Genomic DNA, 17,488 nt, shown 5'->3' with positions numbered 1-17,488 from the left:
TGTAAGTGAGGTAACTCTGGAGGAAGAGTGACTGACATAAAATGCATCACCTTGTATGGAAAGGTCTGAGATTAAGACTGATCTAGAGGTGCAGGAGGGTAGGACATTCATTGACCAGGGGATGGCTGGCTGAAGAGGGCTCAGATTTTTGGCTGCAGTTCTTGTGAATGGACAGGTATTGCTTGTGAGGAACATGGAGGAATTTGATTCCACAAGCTTTTAAGTGAAAGCTAAAATTGATATTACAGTAGTTTTGGGAAGGACTCCTTAGATGTTTGAAGCTAGTCATATTCTTTCCTGAGACCAGCTAGCTAAGGCTGCGTCTGTATAAGAAAAGTCAGACAAGCTCTGAGATTTCAAGTGTGATATATACATTATATATCTTCCTCTGTCATAAATGCCACGTCTTTATTTCATTCTAATAATTTAAAGACTTCATATTCTCATATCCTGACAAATTTTTCCAAAGAGAAATGAATGATGGTCCTGTACAATCACTAATTATACACTAACTGTGCTTCATGACATCTGTTTTTCTCCTCTTCTGATTTACAATGAGTAGCTATGGAAACTGAGGGTGGATACCTCTGTACTTTACAAATGAGTAGGCAGGGGAATTTATTAATTTCCTCAGGATAGTTCTATTTTGCTTAGTCAGTAATTAGGATCAATGTGACTACAAAAAAGTCATATTAAGAATGGTGAAATGACCTTTTTCAACTGCATTACAAAGCAAGTACCTCTGAAAAAGGCTTGCTAATAACAACTCATACTTAAAATAAAAGGCACAGTTACTCAACCTCCTCAGTTGTTAATATGTCGAAGCTTCTATACCAAACCCCTCATCAATCCACTATAAGAATGTCTTTGTATGTGCTGTGTTCACCCATTACAGAAGAATCATTTCACCAAGAGAAGCTGTCAGCATGATTATAGAAGTTCACAATGCTCAGCACATCATAAAAAGAAACATAGATTTGAGGCCCTACTCTGTACAGAAAACAGCTGGGGATGCATAGTCCCACTGCAAAAAACTCCATATAATCTACACATTTCCCATACCGCAGGATAAGGCTAATAAAAGGGATGTCACTGTAGGGTGGACTGTGTCACCATAGGAGACAGTGTGCCTATACCCAGTGTGCTGGTTTTGGCTGGGCTAGACTTAATTTTCTTCACAGTAGCTAGTATGGGGCTATGTTTTGGATTTGCGCTGAAAACAGTTTTGATAATTCAGGGATGTTTTAGTTATTGCTGAGCAGTGCTTACCCAGAGTCAAGGTCTTTTCTGCTTTGCACCCCACCCCACCAGCGAGTAGGCTGGGGGTGCCCAAAAAATTGGGAGGGGACACAGCTGGGACAGCTGACCCCAACTGACCCAAGGGATATTCCAGACCATGTGACATCATGCTCAGCATATAAAGCTGGGGGAAGAAGGAAGGGGGGGACGTTTGGAGTGATGGCGTTTGTCTTCCCAAATAACCAGTACACGTGATGGAGCCCTGCTTTCCTGGGGATGGCTTAACGCCTGCCTGCCAATGGGAAGTAGTGAATGAATTCCTTGGTTTGCTTTGCTTGCGTGCATGGCTTTTGGTTTACCTATTAAACTGTCTTTATCTCAACCCAAAAGTTTTCTCACTTTTACTCTTCCAATTGTCTCCCCCATCCTGCTGCCAGGGGAGTGAGCAAGCAGCTGTGTGGTGCTTAGTTGCCAGATGGGGTTAAACCACGATGCCCAGTAACCTCAGCTCCCTGCCATGCAACTAGTGCTTCAAGTTTAGTTTGCCTTGAGACTCCTCTACCTGACAGTTGAGATATTTGGCTAGTCCCAACAGAGAAATGCTCCTAAAGACGGTTTGGTATTGTCTCCCTCATCCGAATTAAACACTGCTAACCCACAGGGAGACGCTTCTTCTTACTTGCTCTTATTGTGTTATGGTTTGGAAAAGAAAAACATTTTTCATAGCATTCTGTTAGGTTGTGAGGCAGATCTGTAGTGATAGCCCCACTTGCTTTGTTCCACACTGGCAGCACAGACCAGATAAAAATCAGCCTTTCCTGATGAGCCTCCTAGTACTGTAAATGTGTTAAATTACAGAATTTTATTTTCATAGCGTGTCAGTGAGGCCAAAGACCAGCAGCATTATGGAAAATGCTGATAACCTTAGCAAAAATATTTAAGGTTATCAAAGGTCTTGCTAACTGTTTTTGAGAGATTTGCCCAACATCCATGCTTGGATTAAAGTGACCTTGAATTTCCTTAAATAAAAGGCAATAAAAAGCAACTAAATGCACCATCCAAAGAATTCCACATATGTTGCTGCAGGACATTTTTTACCTTCCTCTAAGATGTGAAAGGCACCATGCCAGGAAGAGGAAAGCAGGCCCAATGGGTCTGTGATCTAAGTAGACTTTGGGATAAGGCCCATGAATATGTAGCTTCTCTTGATGACTTAATTCTTCTTCTGTAATGGGTGAATATATCACGTACAAAGACTTTCTTATAGCAGATTGGTGATAAGTATACACTATAGGAGTGCCTACATATAAATGCTACCATCTGCAATTAGGTGCCAGCCTCAGTGCAGACCTGGGAATGTTACCACCATACTACAACAGCTGCATCACATCTGGTCACTGCTCATGTGAAGAACTTTCTATTTGCACCTGAAGTGCTAGTACAGAATCTGTTTGGGGTTGTGTGCAGAAACTGGGAGTAAAATCCACGGGTTTTTTCGAAGTCAGTGGTAAAACTGGTATTGAATATTATGGAGAATAATTTCACCTGAGGGTGTGGCTTTGAGTAAATGAGGTCTAACAAATTATGTTAATATGGCAGGCATGGTCTAATCAAGGATATATAAGATCTAAATTCAACAGATGTTTACTTGGTCAAGGAGGAAAGGCTGGTTTTCTTAGCAGTGAATCCAGAGTAGGAGCCAGTGGCAGATGTACTGCTTTTTTTTGTCTTGCTCAATCCTAAATTGGACTTTGTGGTTCATTTGTGGTACCAGTCCTCTCACAGATGTGAATTTAACCCTACCTATGCATCAGGTTGTGACTACTGGGTCTTAATTTTATCACCTTTGCACGTCTCATAGTATTCCATTTGCAAGTAAAAGACTTTTCAAAATAAAAGCAAAACAGAACAAAAATCACAGTTCTGAGTATAGGCAATACAGTGCAGGTACTACAGTATAGGCAAATTACAACAAATATTCACTTACCTAGAGTAGAGTTGACAAAAATAACAGTTACAGTTGCATTCTGAGGGTTAGGGAGTGCTTCTATGTCAGCTAAACAAGTCAAAATCTCAGTGTCCGTCGGAGTCAAAGTTAGGATGCTCAGGGCATTGTGGAGGCCATTAGATCCTTGACTGTGCTGGGTAACATACCTTGACTTATCAATGAAAGAGTCATTTGTCATCCAGGTAATGTCTGGAGCTGGAGCCCATCCTAAGGCTTCACAAACAATTTCAATTGTTTTGTTCTCTTTTACTGTTAAGGTGCTATTTTTGATGAATAAAGATCCATTAACTGTAGGAGGGAAAAGATGTTTTGTTCCTTCAGAATATTTGGCTGCATTGCTTTCCTGCTGATAGTTTCAAATCTTATCTTGCTACCAAGAAATAGCTATGCCTTGAGATATGAAGTCAAAAACAATCATTATTAACACAGATATACCATATGCATGATATAAACATGCAGATACTGCAACTTCATGGACACATTGTCCATTGTGTCTAAAGCACAAGTCTCAGCTTTCGGTAACTTTCCAATAAAAAGCAGGAAATTATACTTTTTAGCCATCCTGATATATTTCCAGCTGAAGGACAACATAATGAAATAACAGTGTTTCTCTCTAAGTTTTAAGTATGCTCGGGTTTTATCAGGAAAGGTTTACAGGTAGATTATGAGATGTTCTCATTGCATAAAGCACCTCTTTGACAAATGGCTAGTGTCTGGTGGTTAGATGTTGCTTTACTGGCTGCAGTCTGTCACTACTGATGCTTCAGAGAGGAGGAAGAGGTCTCATATACAGGGGCTTGATATGCAGGAACTTTTTATTCCTTGGAAATGGTAGATTGCAGCAGCAATCATATGAAGAGTATCACCTTGTGTTTCAAGGGCTTTACTTCTACATGCCATTAAATCAAACTTAAATAAGCTGGAAAAGGACTGATTTGTGAGTCAGAAAGCAGGAGGGAGATCTGCCCTAAAGACAGCAGAAGGTTCATGTACAAAGATGTGCATAGGGGTAATCCATACTGTTTCTAGCCAAAAGATAATTTTTGACTGAATGCTGGTGGGCCTGATATAGCCTTCAGGCACTTTAACGCAATCCAATAAAGAATAAGAGAATGGAAGGAAAGGAAAAAACAAGGGCAGTTATAACCTTTGTTAATGGCACTCTGAATGTGACTCTGAAACCTGCTTTGACAGTAAAATTAAGACAAGGAGGACAGGAGGCAAAGGATGGTAAATGAGACCGTGTAGTCCTTCACAGGGATAATTTGAGCAATTCATCAGAGTATTCCTTTAAGTGCAGTGTAATAAAATAGCTTTCTATTGGTGGCTATACGCACCTTGAACAGAAAGAAACGCAAAGCTATTCTCACTATGTTGCTGAGTGCTGCATTCAATTTTTCCAGAGTCACTCAGCTGGGTGTTGTGGATGATCAGCTCTGAGGTAAATGCATTGCTACTGGTATAATTCTGAGACGTGAAGCGGTCTGATGTTTCAACAGCTCCTTGAGAATTGATGACAGTGAGGACAGGATTTCCATTGGACAGCCAGATGAGAATTACCCATCCTACCGACACAGTGCAATTAAACCGGGCTTCTGAACCAGCAAGGACTGTTGCATTAGCAGGGCCATTTATAATGGAGTAACAAAAGCCAAGACCTGGAAGGAAGAAAAAAACACAGTCTGTAAATACATATACAACACCACCACCAAAGGCCTTTGACTTAATTTTTACTGCCAGCAATTTAAGGCTAAAAAGCCAGGCACCCTGGTTCAAATAGTATTATTCATTAGGAGCACTGGGATATTAAGCACTTAGTCACGTGTCAGGAAAGGCTGTTGATTCAGCTGAGCTGGCACCTCACCTCTGAGGGTCATCAGAGTACCTGAGACTTTTAAGAAAAGATTCTTGTCTCATTTTCTATAATGTCTGTCAGTAAATTGCTAAAGATATATATGGTGAACTGAAATTTCAACTGAGTAATGTTAATCCCACAGCAGTAAGCAGTGGTAAAATGCTACGTTGTTATAATGGATCCCCAAGCCAATCATTACAAGTGCAAGTACATACTTATATAGTTTAAAAGATCTTAACCAGGTCAGAGATGGAGGTATACAATCTAATCTTTCAGCTCCAGCTTAGATTAAACAGTTTTCTTCAAAGATGCATTTGCTTTTTTTGTCTCTCCTCCTCCCACTCCAAAATCACCTGTCTCTATTCAGTTATTCACTAAAAAGCTGACTTATCATTTTGCTGAAAGAAAGAAGTTCCACTTTTAAATAGGAAAGTACATGAGTTCTCTAGATTTTAAATAAATAAAGGAGTATGTAACTGGTCCCTTTTCCATACCTCGGATTGCCACTGATTTTTTGCAGCCCCAGCATATATCCTTCTATGCTCCTTCTCCTATTCATCTGCCTCTTCCCTTATTTCTCATGCATGTATCACAAACATACTTATCCACCTTCTCAGGCTTTCTGTAAACCAAAGCTGCTGTTATTCATGAGTTTTTCTTCCTTAAAAGGTAGTATGAATTTTGGCTACTATTTTCCAGAACTGAAAGCTCCTTTCTAGGGAAGCCATTTCATTTTCCTTCCTTTCCTCCTCAACAGATCCAGGGCCTCCTATTGCCCTCAGAGGAATGAAGGTGCAGCTGTTGCCCAGGCAGATGGTGGATCCCCTGCGTGTGGGAAGGCAGAAGCACTTGTTTCTACCACGCAGAAAGTGAAGGCAGAACGAAGGCAGAGACCCTCTTTTTCAAAGCAGCAGCTGTGACTTCAGTCCCTGAAATAGCCAGGGGAAATGGTCCTGTTTTGAAGGTAGGCAAATCTTAAAGCACTGCTCAGAGAGAGAACATCATATACCCTAGTCTTCATGAGGGTCAAACCTTCGCACTGTAAGAACATCCCAGATTATTTAGTTGGTGTCTTAGGGAGCAGGACTTGAGAGAGCAGCTTACCAATGTCTTTCCCATATTGGGGAGCCCAAAATGGTAGGCTCTCATAAGCCAGTCACTTTACTAAGTCACTGCCACCCACAGCCCTGCTGGCTGCAGGTGGAGTGGAGGAGGAGGAGAGGACGGCCACGGCAGGCTCTGCTGTCGCCGAGGTTCATCCCAGGGGCCTGCCCGTGCTCTGCATGCATCCCACTGGGCACAGCTCTTCCTCATCCCCCTCAGCTGCTATCGTCTCTTCACCTGCCTCGAAGCTCAGATCTGTTCCCTTTTGGCCTAGGGCTCACCTGCACTTCACTGTGACAGAGTTGCTCTTTGACGCGGGCACTGAAAGGTTTCGGCGGCAAGGGACCTCAGGAAATCTTCTAGCCCAAACCTCTGCTCCAAGCAGAGCTAACTTCACAGTTAGGCCATTTGCACAGGGCCTTGTCAGTTCAAATTTTGAATATCTCCAAGGATGGAGATTTCACAAGGTCCCTGCACACCAAGCAGTCCTGCCAGTGAGATCTACCTCACCAGTGAGTTTTTCATCACTTACTGGGAAACATTCATGCTGAGGAAGCACCAAGACTGCCAGTGCTACCCCTAACGATTCAGGCTGTAGTCTGCATAATTACAGCAATTAGATACTACAGTCCATAGCAGTCTAATTAAAACCCTGTGTCTGCAAATTTGGCCTGAGAATAAGTGTTCAATTATTTTCCAGGAGAAAGAAAGTCTGAAATGGCCATTACTCCCTTGCTAAGAGTATTCAGGACAATGAAGTGATTTTTAACGGTTTCATTCAACACAGGTTTTGTACATTTTAGGTAGTTTATTCATTAATGGGTTAATTATAAATTATTGAAAAATTCATTTTTCATTCAATCAATAGCTGGTGTGAGTAAGGGAGAATATGCTGTATTGTTTCACACAAAAGAGATGTTTGATAGTTGTACAAATGGAACCAGAGCCCAATCTCAGTTACGCTGTTGCAACCAGAGCCTCGGTGAACGCACCTAGGGCATAGGGTCTGTAATCTCATCGCTCCAATGTCAATATCATTTTCTAATTCCCAGTTCACATTTAATCTTAGGCAGTGTATATCTAAGCAGGTTTGTGCCAAGAATTGTTCTTTAATATAAATAGCTCCTCTCTTTCCTCCCACCAGCCTCATGTATGTACAGACAAGAGCTTTTTCATTCTTTGTTTTGCAGGATTATACAAACCTAGCTCTCCCCGGTTCTTTGTATGATTGACTCTGAGTTCTCTTATGTTTACAAAAACCTTTACAAAAATTTTCCACCTTCCTGGGTTATGTTACCTCTGCCATGCACCTCATTCTCCAAAGTATATCTGTGTGAGCAATAAAACATTAAATGAAAAGCAAACTTCACTTCCACTGATAGTCAATAAAGCCAGATAAGATACAGTAAAACATATTTCTGTTCAACTTAGATGGCTCATTTTTTCCCGTAGCATTTATTCAAAGCTCTCTTCAGACTTGTAAAGGTGAACTGAAATGCTTTAAAATGTGAAACAACTTGATGACGAACTCAGCAATCAAATCTATGTGCGTACCTTAATAAGTTGCTTTACAGTTAACCCAATAAAATGCCTAAAAGCCATTTCCTCTCTTTTTCTATTTGTCACTTTCTGAATGTTAGGGATTGGCCACATGTCTGTGGATGGCATCATTTACAGAGCTATGGGTTTTGTAATGAACGTGCACTGATGCAGTGCTTTCCAGTGAGACCATTTGTCATGTAATATGGCCCTCTTCCCTGATATTCAACATCCAGTTGTCATGATTTCTATTCATAACTTATATTGCCAGGGTTGAGACACTGTCCTAAGCTCAAACGTGTCTTTGAATTATCTGTTCTTTCTTGACTCGTATTGTAGCCAGGCTTTACAATACTGCTCCCTGTACACCTATGATGTCTATAACATGTTCATGTGCTGAGTTTTTTGATTTTTACGCTTTATTTGAAGTCTTTCTGACTGGTTGAAGTGGACATAAACAGCTACCATGATGACAGACACAGCCACAAACAAACTTCCTTAGAGTTAACACCAAAATACATTTAGTTGCTCATGAAACAGGAGCTGCAGTACTTACCCACACTGCTCCTCTTAATGCAAACTGATCTCTGTGCATTTTTAATTTATTTCCATGCCTGTGCAAATGCTTTACTTTTTTAAGGAGTCGTGGTTTGCCATGACTCTGAATAAATGATGCGACTTTCAGTACACTCCTAGCTGTTAATTAATCATTTGCTATGAGATCATGTCTGAGTTCCATTATAGTCTTCAAATTTATCCCTAAATGTGAATAATCAGTGATCATCGGCTTTAAAAATACATGGCTAATATTGCTTTTGTTTTCTTCAGACACTCAGGACAGTATAAGCAGATAGGAATGAGTTATTCTTTCATTTATCTAAGATAATATAATCATTTTTCATCAGTCCATAGGTATGGTAGGATCTACTTCTTCCACCAATCATATCTGCTGGAGCAATAGATGGTCTTTCACTGACTTCTGTGAGCTACGGAACAGGTCCATAAGCCCTGTATGGGGATACTATGGGTGGCAGGAGGACTGAGGAGTGGGACGTAGCTCAACCTTGCCTCCATTTAGATCTCAGTAAAGCCCCACTGAAAAAGGAGCTTCATGAGCCTTCTCCACCTGCTGCCAAAACATTTTTGGTGGTTTTAACTTTGCCTCTTTATCTTTTAGCTTTTATTTTTTATCCTGCAATAGCACGTGGAGTCCTGAACCAACAGGGTGTTCCATTGTCCAACTCACATACAAACACTGATAAAGTGGCTTGTGTAAGGTCAAAGAGGACATTCATGACAGAAGTGGGATCTAAGCCCAGTTGCCAGTGCTTTAAGCCAGTGCTATAAGTCCTTTTGCTGGACCTTGCTTCTCGCACTAAGGAGAAAACTTTAGTGCTAGTTTCACTTACATACTGCTTAAAAAATATCTTGCATATGGTTGCTTTTAGACAAATTAAGGCCTCAGGCTAGATTGTCATTGCACTTTACAGGAATTTTGTGTTCAGCTCTTAACAGCTGGTTTAACATCTGCTTCCCCACACACAACCAATAAGAAATCCCACCCAGGCAAATATTATCTTTGCAATAGGGAAATGTTAGGCTGTCTTCATGATATTGCATTATCACTTGACTTTTGAAGAACAAAGCTGAGTTAGGACACCTTCTCTGAGGCACGTCACTAAATGTTTATAAAGCAGTCACCAGTGGTGAAAGTTTGCTTAAACTGCTAAGTATTTATGGTATTTCAGTTGCTCAGTCCTTCCCAACAGCATGCAGAGTATACGCCAACTCCTCTATGAGCTGTTTATTTCCTCCTCTGGCACACAAAGCCACTGTCACATCACTGCAGGTTTTGAAGAAAAAAAAAATGCATCTTATTCCCTGGATGACGCCTGCACTGAGGGAACATCATCTACCAAAGAACCACCCTTGCCCTTCGTCACCAATGTTTTTTCTTCCACGCTTGAACTAACCCTAGAGGACCACTTTTACACGCTGAAGGATTCAGCGACAAGGGCACTGAGATGTGGCTACCTTCTTTTCCTTCCCTTCTCTCCTCTGCTGACTCTGTCTTTCCTCTTTTATAAGTGACCTATTTGGATGCAGTGCAGTGAAGGATGGGCTTATCCTTTTGCCGTAACGATTCCTTTTTCAGCCTCGTTATCGTATTTCAGAATAATCTCCCCCTCTGTACCCATATTGCCCTTCCATAAACACTGCCTTTCATGCTTCAGCTTTTACATCTAGTCTCTGTCTTCCTCCCTTCCTTCTCTGCTACTTCTGTTTGAATGCCTACGTTTTTTTTCCTTTCAGTCTGTTTTAATTTCTTTTTCTTTTCACTCTTTCTTTAGTCTCTTGCTCAGTCCACCTTGTCTTCTGCCTTCCCTGCCTCATTGCTGGCTTACCACTCCAGCAACAGCTCTGCAATAAATTGGTTTGCATTTGGTAAGATTTTTCTTCAGCACATCTCAAGTTTATTTCAAAAGCCAACAGTCCTGCATCTGAGCTTTTTGAAAACCAAAATAGATTAGAGCTTGTCAAAGCCTGCAGAGAAGGACTAGCTTGTTTGCTTATGTTAACAAGATTTTTTAAATGCTTATAGGAAGTTTCTGTCAAGTAATACTGGTCTACTCGTACTCAGCAACACATATTTCCACCCACCTGCACACAAACCTCTCCACAGCCCCCAAGTGTGCCTTCTCATCTCTTCTCTCACTCACCGTTTGACAGCTGTCCCTTGCAGCCTCTCCTGGCTCTGCTGCTGGACTACTCCTCTCCTCCTGCGCTGTCTCCTGTCTCCAGTGATGAGGGTCCCCAGGCTGGGAACACCACAGCACCACCACCAATATGCCGGCAGCAGGCTGGGACTGCATGGAGGTCCTGTGGTCTGCAATGCTATTGCTGCCAAAGGGCATGCCGTGCTCACCCAGGGGGATGCTCAAACCAGCTGTGCCATGCAGCCATCTCAGCAGCCTAGACACACCACCCAGCCTTGCAACTCCCGACATCCCAAGAGCAGCAATATTGCTTTCAAGAGCAACACTTGCCTTTCTGCAATACAATTTTCTCTCTGCTTTGGGGTGTGCTCCCGCAGCTGCACCGCACAGTGTAGGCGATGCCTGCTACCCCAGTACAGCTTCCAGGTGGGGCAATAAAACACCTATTGCAGGCATGCTTGAACTAAAAGCGTTAGTGAAGGGTAATAGCAATCCTCTAAAACACGTAGTACTCTGCTCTGGATGCTTAGGAAGACAGTGCAAGAAGCAGAACAAATAAAAATTGAGGCTTTCTTGTTATAACATCTGTGTCCATAAATAGGAGACCTAGGGACTTCCTGAGCCAATGATTGCATCTGCACCTATGGATCTACCCTCCATGATATTTGTTTCTAGCTTTTTTCAGCCTATTTATAATTTGGTATCCCCCATATCCAGTGACCATGAGCTTTACTATTCAATTATGTACTGTGAGGAAAAGTACAATCTTTGGTTTGCCTTAAATCTTCTTTCTGATAGTTTTGCTGGTTGCCACTAGCTCTTTTTGTTATTAGAAATTGTGAATAACCATTTCACCATTCACCTCCATATAATTAATTGTTTTAATAAATGTTTACTATTTCTTCTTTTTCACAAGCAGTAAAATATCCCAGTCTAATGAAGACCTCCTCATACCTTTGATCACCTCTGTCACACTTTACACCTTTCTCAGACCTATGATGTCGTTTTTGAAATTGAAGGGCTAACAAAACATCCATTATTCAAGATATAAGCTGTCTGCAGACTTATATAATGCCAGGTTTCATTTTATTTCCCTCGCTGAAGACACTAAGCAGTGAAATTTTCTCTCTTTTTCAGAAATTTACTCTTTTTCCAAGTTATCTACTCTCTTACTCCACTAGACATCTTCAGTTAAGTGATGCTTTGCTTCGAATGTTTTCTGCTCCTTTATTACTTACTCACTTGGCATCATGACATTTTCTGGCAAATCTTCCTAGTCTCTTTTTGGATTTGGCTGCCCTAAGTAATTCTGCACCACCTGCAAAGTCTGCCACCTCACAGTGCTTCTTGAATACCACATATCCCTGTGCAACTCCACCGGGAACACCACTCTGCTCAGAAAACTCAACATTTATTCCTGCATTGTGTTTCCTTTCACCAGTTATTAAGCCATGACAATACCTTCCCTCTCATCCTGCTGCAGCTCCCTCCTTTCAGAGCCTGTTAAAACCCCAGCTAGGCTATAATGAAAAAAACAAGCCTTGTCTCCCTTAACCAACTAGTCACTTTATATTCCCATTTTCTTTAAAGCTTTGCCACCAAGATCTCTTTTATCTGAATTCACTTTGAAACTCAGGCATGTGAAATGTAAATTGGAGGCAAACTAGCAAAATGATAATTTGCACATATTTCTGGGAGCAAAATCAGCTGCTGATATTGAGCTCTCTACAGATGTCCCCTCAAAAGCAGTCCCAAACAGACAGGAGGAGGATGAACGAAAAGAGAGGGAGAAATAAGTGGGACATCCCTGCTCACTGGAAGTGAGAGAAGGCAGCCACCCCATCTCCCCCCCACCCCATCCATGCTCACTTCTGCATACTGAAGCCCACTCTAAGCCATCAGACTATTCAGGCTTGAAATGCAAACTTAACCATTTCAAACAGTTTAAATAATCCCCCTCTGCGACTGACTGTTCGATCTGATATCGCCAGTAACTGTCATTTACACAGCTTTAAAATTAGTTCACACTTTAACTTTAAAATTAGTTCATTTTGTTCACACTGGCTCATTTCACGGGTTATGAATGTGTCCTACCTGGTAGCGAGGCAGTTAAGATGAGAGGAATTAAAATGAGCTTCTGGAACCTCTCCATTGGAGCATTCTCCCCTGGTCCCTAAGGCAGAAAGCCACCAGCGGTCACTGCATACTTGAGCAGAAGCTGAAGGACAGAACTTATCGAGAAACTCGGTAATGAGCTGCTGCTTTGCGTCTTGTGATAAAATGTGACTTTATGTGACCTGTATTACCAACAAGGAGAGAAGATTAAATGAGAGAGGGTTTGGAAGGAGAGCAGTACCTTTTCTCAAAACAACTGTTTCAAAAGAAGTAGAGGAGCTTTCTTCGGCAGAGAAACCTCCCCCTACGGACCTTGCATCTCTTGCTCCCTTAGTCCCTCCTGGCTATTACAACACTACTGCTTCAGGATTGACTGTGTAAGGGGAGCTCCATCTGCATCATTAAAGTTAATCGTGAGCAGCTGGGAAAAATAATTCTCTAAGCTTCCTGCAATTGCATGTGTATTGTGGGTGCGCTGTCCATGCCGCCGGCGGCGTCCTGGCAGACTAATGAACCCTGTGCTCCATCACTTACTGTCATGCAGGGCAACTGTGCAGGGCGCCAGCTGCTTCCCTGGGGTTGGAGAGGCACAGACCTCCATTTGGAGGGTTTGCTTCCCCCCGCAACCCCCTCAGGAAACTGATGCCTCCTGCACCAGGCAGCCTTCGGGAGAGGAAGTGGGAATATATCCCAATGTGCCGCTACATACAAAAAGTTTGGTTTCATGTTTTTCTGTGTGCTTTACTCCAAAACTAGGATTCCTATTCATACATTTCCAGTGAAAGCCTGGTACCGTCATTTCTGTGGCAGTCCTGTCAGGCCCTTGCCACGCAGAGGCCACCCCGGCCAGGAGCAACAGCTCCTGCCGCCCTGGGCTCTCCATCCCACCTGCCTTGGGGCAAGGATGAGAAACACCAAATCTCCTCCCAGCTCCCCAGACTGAGCGTTCAGAAAGGCTGCTAGTGTAAAGAGGGTCCCCAGAATTATTTCTCTGAACTTAAGAGTGCCTCCTACACCTTAAAATAACACACCACCAGCTCTCCACCGTGGTCAGAGATAAAATACAGATCTTGGGTGGGAGCCATCACCTTCTGCATTTTCTGCTTTTCCAGTGTTTGTGATTCACTTGTGTGATATTATTCTCCTCCCCCTCAAAATATGTGGGAGAGAGTTTGACTGCGCTGCTTGGTTTACTAACTTATCAGCTGGGAAATTGAAGCTTGCCTTAAAGAAAGGGACACGGTCCAGAGGATGTGGTTTTGTGGCCAGCCCAAATTTCTTGTCAGGAAAGTGGTTTTCTTTTCAGGGGTGTTCATTGTGGCAGCTCTGTGCAATGCATAAATATTAGTATCACCACAGAGACACCTTGAGTTTCCTGTAACAACCATACTTTTTTTAACCACACTTTTGCTAAAACCAAAACCGCACCAAGGCACAAAACATAAAAGCCCTGGCCCAGCTGTTCATTTTGCAGTTTTGTGCGAAGACCCTGCATTAATTCCCAGCAAGGCTTTTGTGAAAGCAGCGGTGGTGGGATGGCACAGGAGTGGGGGGCAGTGCCTCTCATGGAGTACCCGTGTAGCAGGAATGTCCCATGCCCAGACCTTCCCTGACCGCTGCACCACTGCAACCAACAAAAAACATTTTTGCTGTCTTTCCAAACATGTTCACCTGCAGCATCAAGCTATACCAGAGCTCTGTTCACTGCTTGGCGCTTTAAGCAGGGGGTCTCACTGAGTTTACTGTAGCAGTTGTGACCTAACCAGCTCAGTGGGCAGTTTGCTCCGCGTTTTCCCATTTTGCAAGCTTTCAGTTTACCTTGCAAACTTAAGGAACAGCCCTGTCAACCAATCATCATTTTAGCCAAACCTGGGGGCTGATTTATTCACCTGCGTGTTGGGAGGGGGGCTAGTTTGCAGGCTGGTTTGGGTTTGCCCAGTGCATTTTCAAAGGTTTTGTTCTTTTCTCACTTCCACGTTTCGTGTGTGGAGGAGTCCCCAGCGGGCAGCTGCGACAGGAGGGTCACCATGGATGGCTCGGAGGGATTCCTCCTTGCTCTGTCACTCAGCATGTACACAGACCTGTCAGTATTTTTTAAGAGTTAGTATTATCTGTCATATGAAATGAAATGGCCCAAGTAAAGCACCACGAAACAAATCCAAAAGTCGGTGCTGTGTCCTTTTTCAGGAAGCTATGATCCCGGGCAGGATCTATAGGTCTGGAGAGGACCCTGCCAGCCTGGGCAGCAGCCTTCATACCTCCACTTACAAATCCGGCTGCACCAACACAAGCTGAGCTGAGCAAAGTTTTATGGAGAAGAATAAACTTGCTAGAATCTTATGCCTAAATTCAGGCCAAAATCAGTAAATAACTTGGGGTGAAGTAAAGCGAGAAGGGAAATGAAGGGATCTATAAAGTTTTGTTTTGCTTTGTTTCAAAACGGACTTTTGAAGGGGAAGGGAAAGGAAATATTACCCGGTCCCCAGATGAAACAGGATATTTGGGCCGACGATTAATTAAATACCTGGGGTTTGGCCTGAACTGCTTTTTACCTTCTCCGCGGGTGACCGGGGTGACTCGCATTGTCAGCGCTGCTGTGCGTGGCTCTGAGCCTATTCCCTCCCACATCCACGCCGGAGGCAAGGGGATTATATCCATAATATCACCGTAAAGGAGTGGCAGCCGGATCCGGCCTGGCACAGAGCGGGGCTCGGATGCTTTGTGCACCCTGCGATGCGGGGCACGCCCGCCCTGAAGACCGGGGAGCACAGCACAAGATGGGTGTCGCAGAACGCCCCTCCTCACCCCACTGCCACCGGCGCAGGGCTGGCTTCCCTGCTGTGGCAGGAGCAGGGGAGAGGGTTAAATTGTCTTTCGGTGAATAATGGCTCCGGAGGGGTTACCTGGATTGCTTCCCCGGGCGCCGAGAGGGTGTCTCTGACCGCTTTCCCTTTGACGACGAGCCCCGCTCGCACCCTGCACCTGGGGGACGCAGGAGGCGGCCGGCGGCGTTCCAAGCGAGGGGCCCCGGGCCGGCCCTCGCCTCCTCGCCCCGGGGAAACCTCCCTCCGGCGGCAGGGCGGCTGCCCGAGGCGGCGCGGGGAAGGAGCACCGACCTCTGCCGCCTCTCAGCTGCCGGGCCCCGGGGCAGGCGCCCGCCCTGACACTGTCCCTGCGGTACGGTGAGGTAAGGATCGCCTCTCCCCTTCCCCCCGCCCAAATACGTGTATCGCTGTGTTAATATTTAACCGGTCCTGCAGGAGGAAGTAAGGCACAGCCGATGACACACACACGCGCGGGAGCAAACTTCAGGCCGTGTCTCAACCCGCGAAGCTGGATGGGTGCTGCCGCCTGACATCTCGGTGGAGCACGGCCGCGCCGCCTTGCTGGGACGTGACGCGGGGCACGGTGGGAAGCGCGGGGTTTATTTTCCCCGTTTATAACCGCGCAGGTTAGTGCGCTGGTGCCCTGCCTCGAGGCTGGAGCTCGTCCCGCCATTACAGAGCTGCGGGCGACATGGCAGAGAGCAGAAGCGCCCGCCTGTGGGCTCTGCACCAGCTGTGCCCTCACCGGCGGGTGCTGTCACCCACAGCCGGGGGTGTCGGGGTCCGTCGGCAGCCCCTGAGAGGGCGAGGGGGTGAGGCAGAGCCAGGGTACATCCAGGAGGTTCAGTCGGGAACTGAAGGAGATGGGGCCAGGGCCAGGGCCGGGGCCAGGGCTGGAGACAAGGCCACAACGTGGCGCCAAGGGGCCCACCCAGGGAACGGGGCCAGGCACGGGGATGGTGCAGGCTGCAGTGTCACTGGGGCGGGGGTGATGGCCCCGGGGGGCTGACGTGCTGCCCTGGGCCGTGGGCAGGGTTCGGAGAGCCCCGGGGGCACTGCCAAGGGAGGGTCAGGCTGGCTGGTGCCCTCGGGGCCCCAGCAAAATGGGCTCTTACTGTGAAGTGCAAAGTTGCAAGCAGCTGGTGAGAAAACTGAGTTGGTTTTCCATCTTTCAATGGAAAATACAGGCTCCAAGAGATATTTTCTTTTCCTTTTTTATTTTCATGTTCCTTTCAGTTTTTATTTTGGGGAATTTTTTGTGCTATGTCAAAAAAAATGTTCGTTAAAACATTTAATTTAATTCTGAAATATTTTGTGTTTGTTTGCTCAGTTAAATCACACCTTTTCCTGCTTCTTTGACGGTTGCGTGTGTTCACCAAAGCTGCCATGCTGCCTCATGAGAGATGCTCTTTCAATGGCTGCAGCCTTCGTTTTCCTCTTAGAGCTGAACAGCATCCTTCGATTACACCATCATTGGTCAGTGACTTGAACTGATTTGACACATCAGGCGATTTTTATGATGAGTCCATCTCCTGGGAAGCTTAAATCATGAAGAAGGGACATACGACTTTCCTGAACTGTATTTCCTACTAAGCACGGTAACAGTTCTAGCAAGTAGAAATTAATGCCATGCTGACTCAAAATGAAAAGGTTCAGTTCAGCAAAGGGAAAAGAAACAGTTGGTTTGGAGAATTTGGATCAATTTCCAAAATTAAATTTCAAAAATTGTGCTTTATTAGGAAAAATATCACCCTTACTTGTTAAAAAAAAAAAAAAAGCTATGAAACCTGCAGGAAGTTTTTTGACCAGTTTTTTTCTTTTTGCTTCCTTGCTTTTCCAAACACCTCTTTTTTTTAAGTCTAAAATCTCACTCTTGTTCAACCAACAGCCCTAATTTTGTAACAGTATTCTTGAAATACCTACTATGTGTAGTTTGATTTCCATCCAAATAAAGCTAGGGGAAGAAAAGGGAAAACATCTAATAAGCAGATTCCATCTCTAGTTGTCTAAGTAGGAAAAGTGCAGAAAGTTAAAATGGACTGACTGGATTTCCACCTTGATTTAATAAAGATAACTCTTTCACAAA

The 17,488-nt window shown here is 44.2% G+C and overlaps 1 protein-coding gene and 1 long non-coding RNA gene across 3 annotated transcripts in view; one reads left to right on the top strand and one right to left on the bottom strand.

Moving 5' to 3' along the window:
* Positions 1-15,721, bottom strand: part of IGSF5 (immunoglobulin superfamily member 5) — a 33,875-nt gene extending 18,154 nt beyond the window's left edge. Inside the window, exons 1-4 of one of the 2 annotated variants that reach the window (XM_030020919.2) lie at positions 15,481-15,721; positions 12,557-12,759; positions 4,585-4,905; positions 3,227-3,535 (exon numbers count right to left, since the gene is read on the bottom strand). In XM_030020919.2, the coding sequence (XP_029876779.1) occupies positions 3,227-3,535; positions 4,585-4,905; positions 12,557-12,614 (688 nt within the window). In that variant the 5' untranslated portion in view covers positions 12,615-12,759; positions 15,481-15,721. Of the gene's footprint in view, positions 1-3,226; positions 3,536-4,584; positions 4,906-12,556; positions 12,760-14,466; positions 14,519-15,480 lie in introns of those variants that run through there. The other variant, XM_030020921.2, reaches the window with a different exon arrangement.
* Positions 15,677-17,488, top strand: LOC115344083. Its single transcript, XR_003924408.2, has 3 exons — positions 15,677-15,764; positions 15,838-16,028; positions 16,733-17,488. It is a non-coding gene; the product is annotated as an uncharacterized LOC115344083 (long non-coding RNA).

Source organism: Aquila chrysaetos, chromosome 7 (genome assembly GCF_900496995.4).
Source record: "Aquila chrysaetos chrysaetos chromosome 7, bAquChr1.4, whole genome shotgun sequence".
Classification (NCBI taxonomy): domain Eukaryota; kingdom Metazoa; phylum Chordata; class Aves; order Accipitriformes; family Accipitridae; genus Aquila; species Aquila chrysaetos.
Note: the sequence above shows the minus strand (reverse complement) of the source record. Positions and strands in the feature narration are given on the sequence as shown.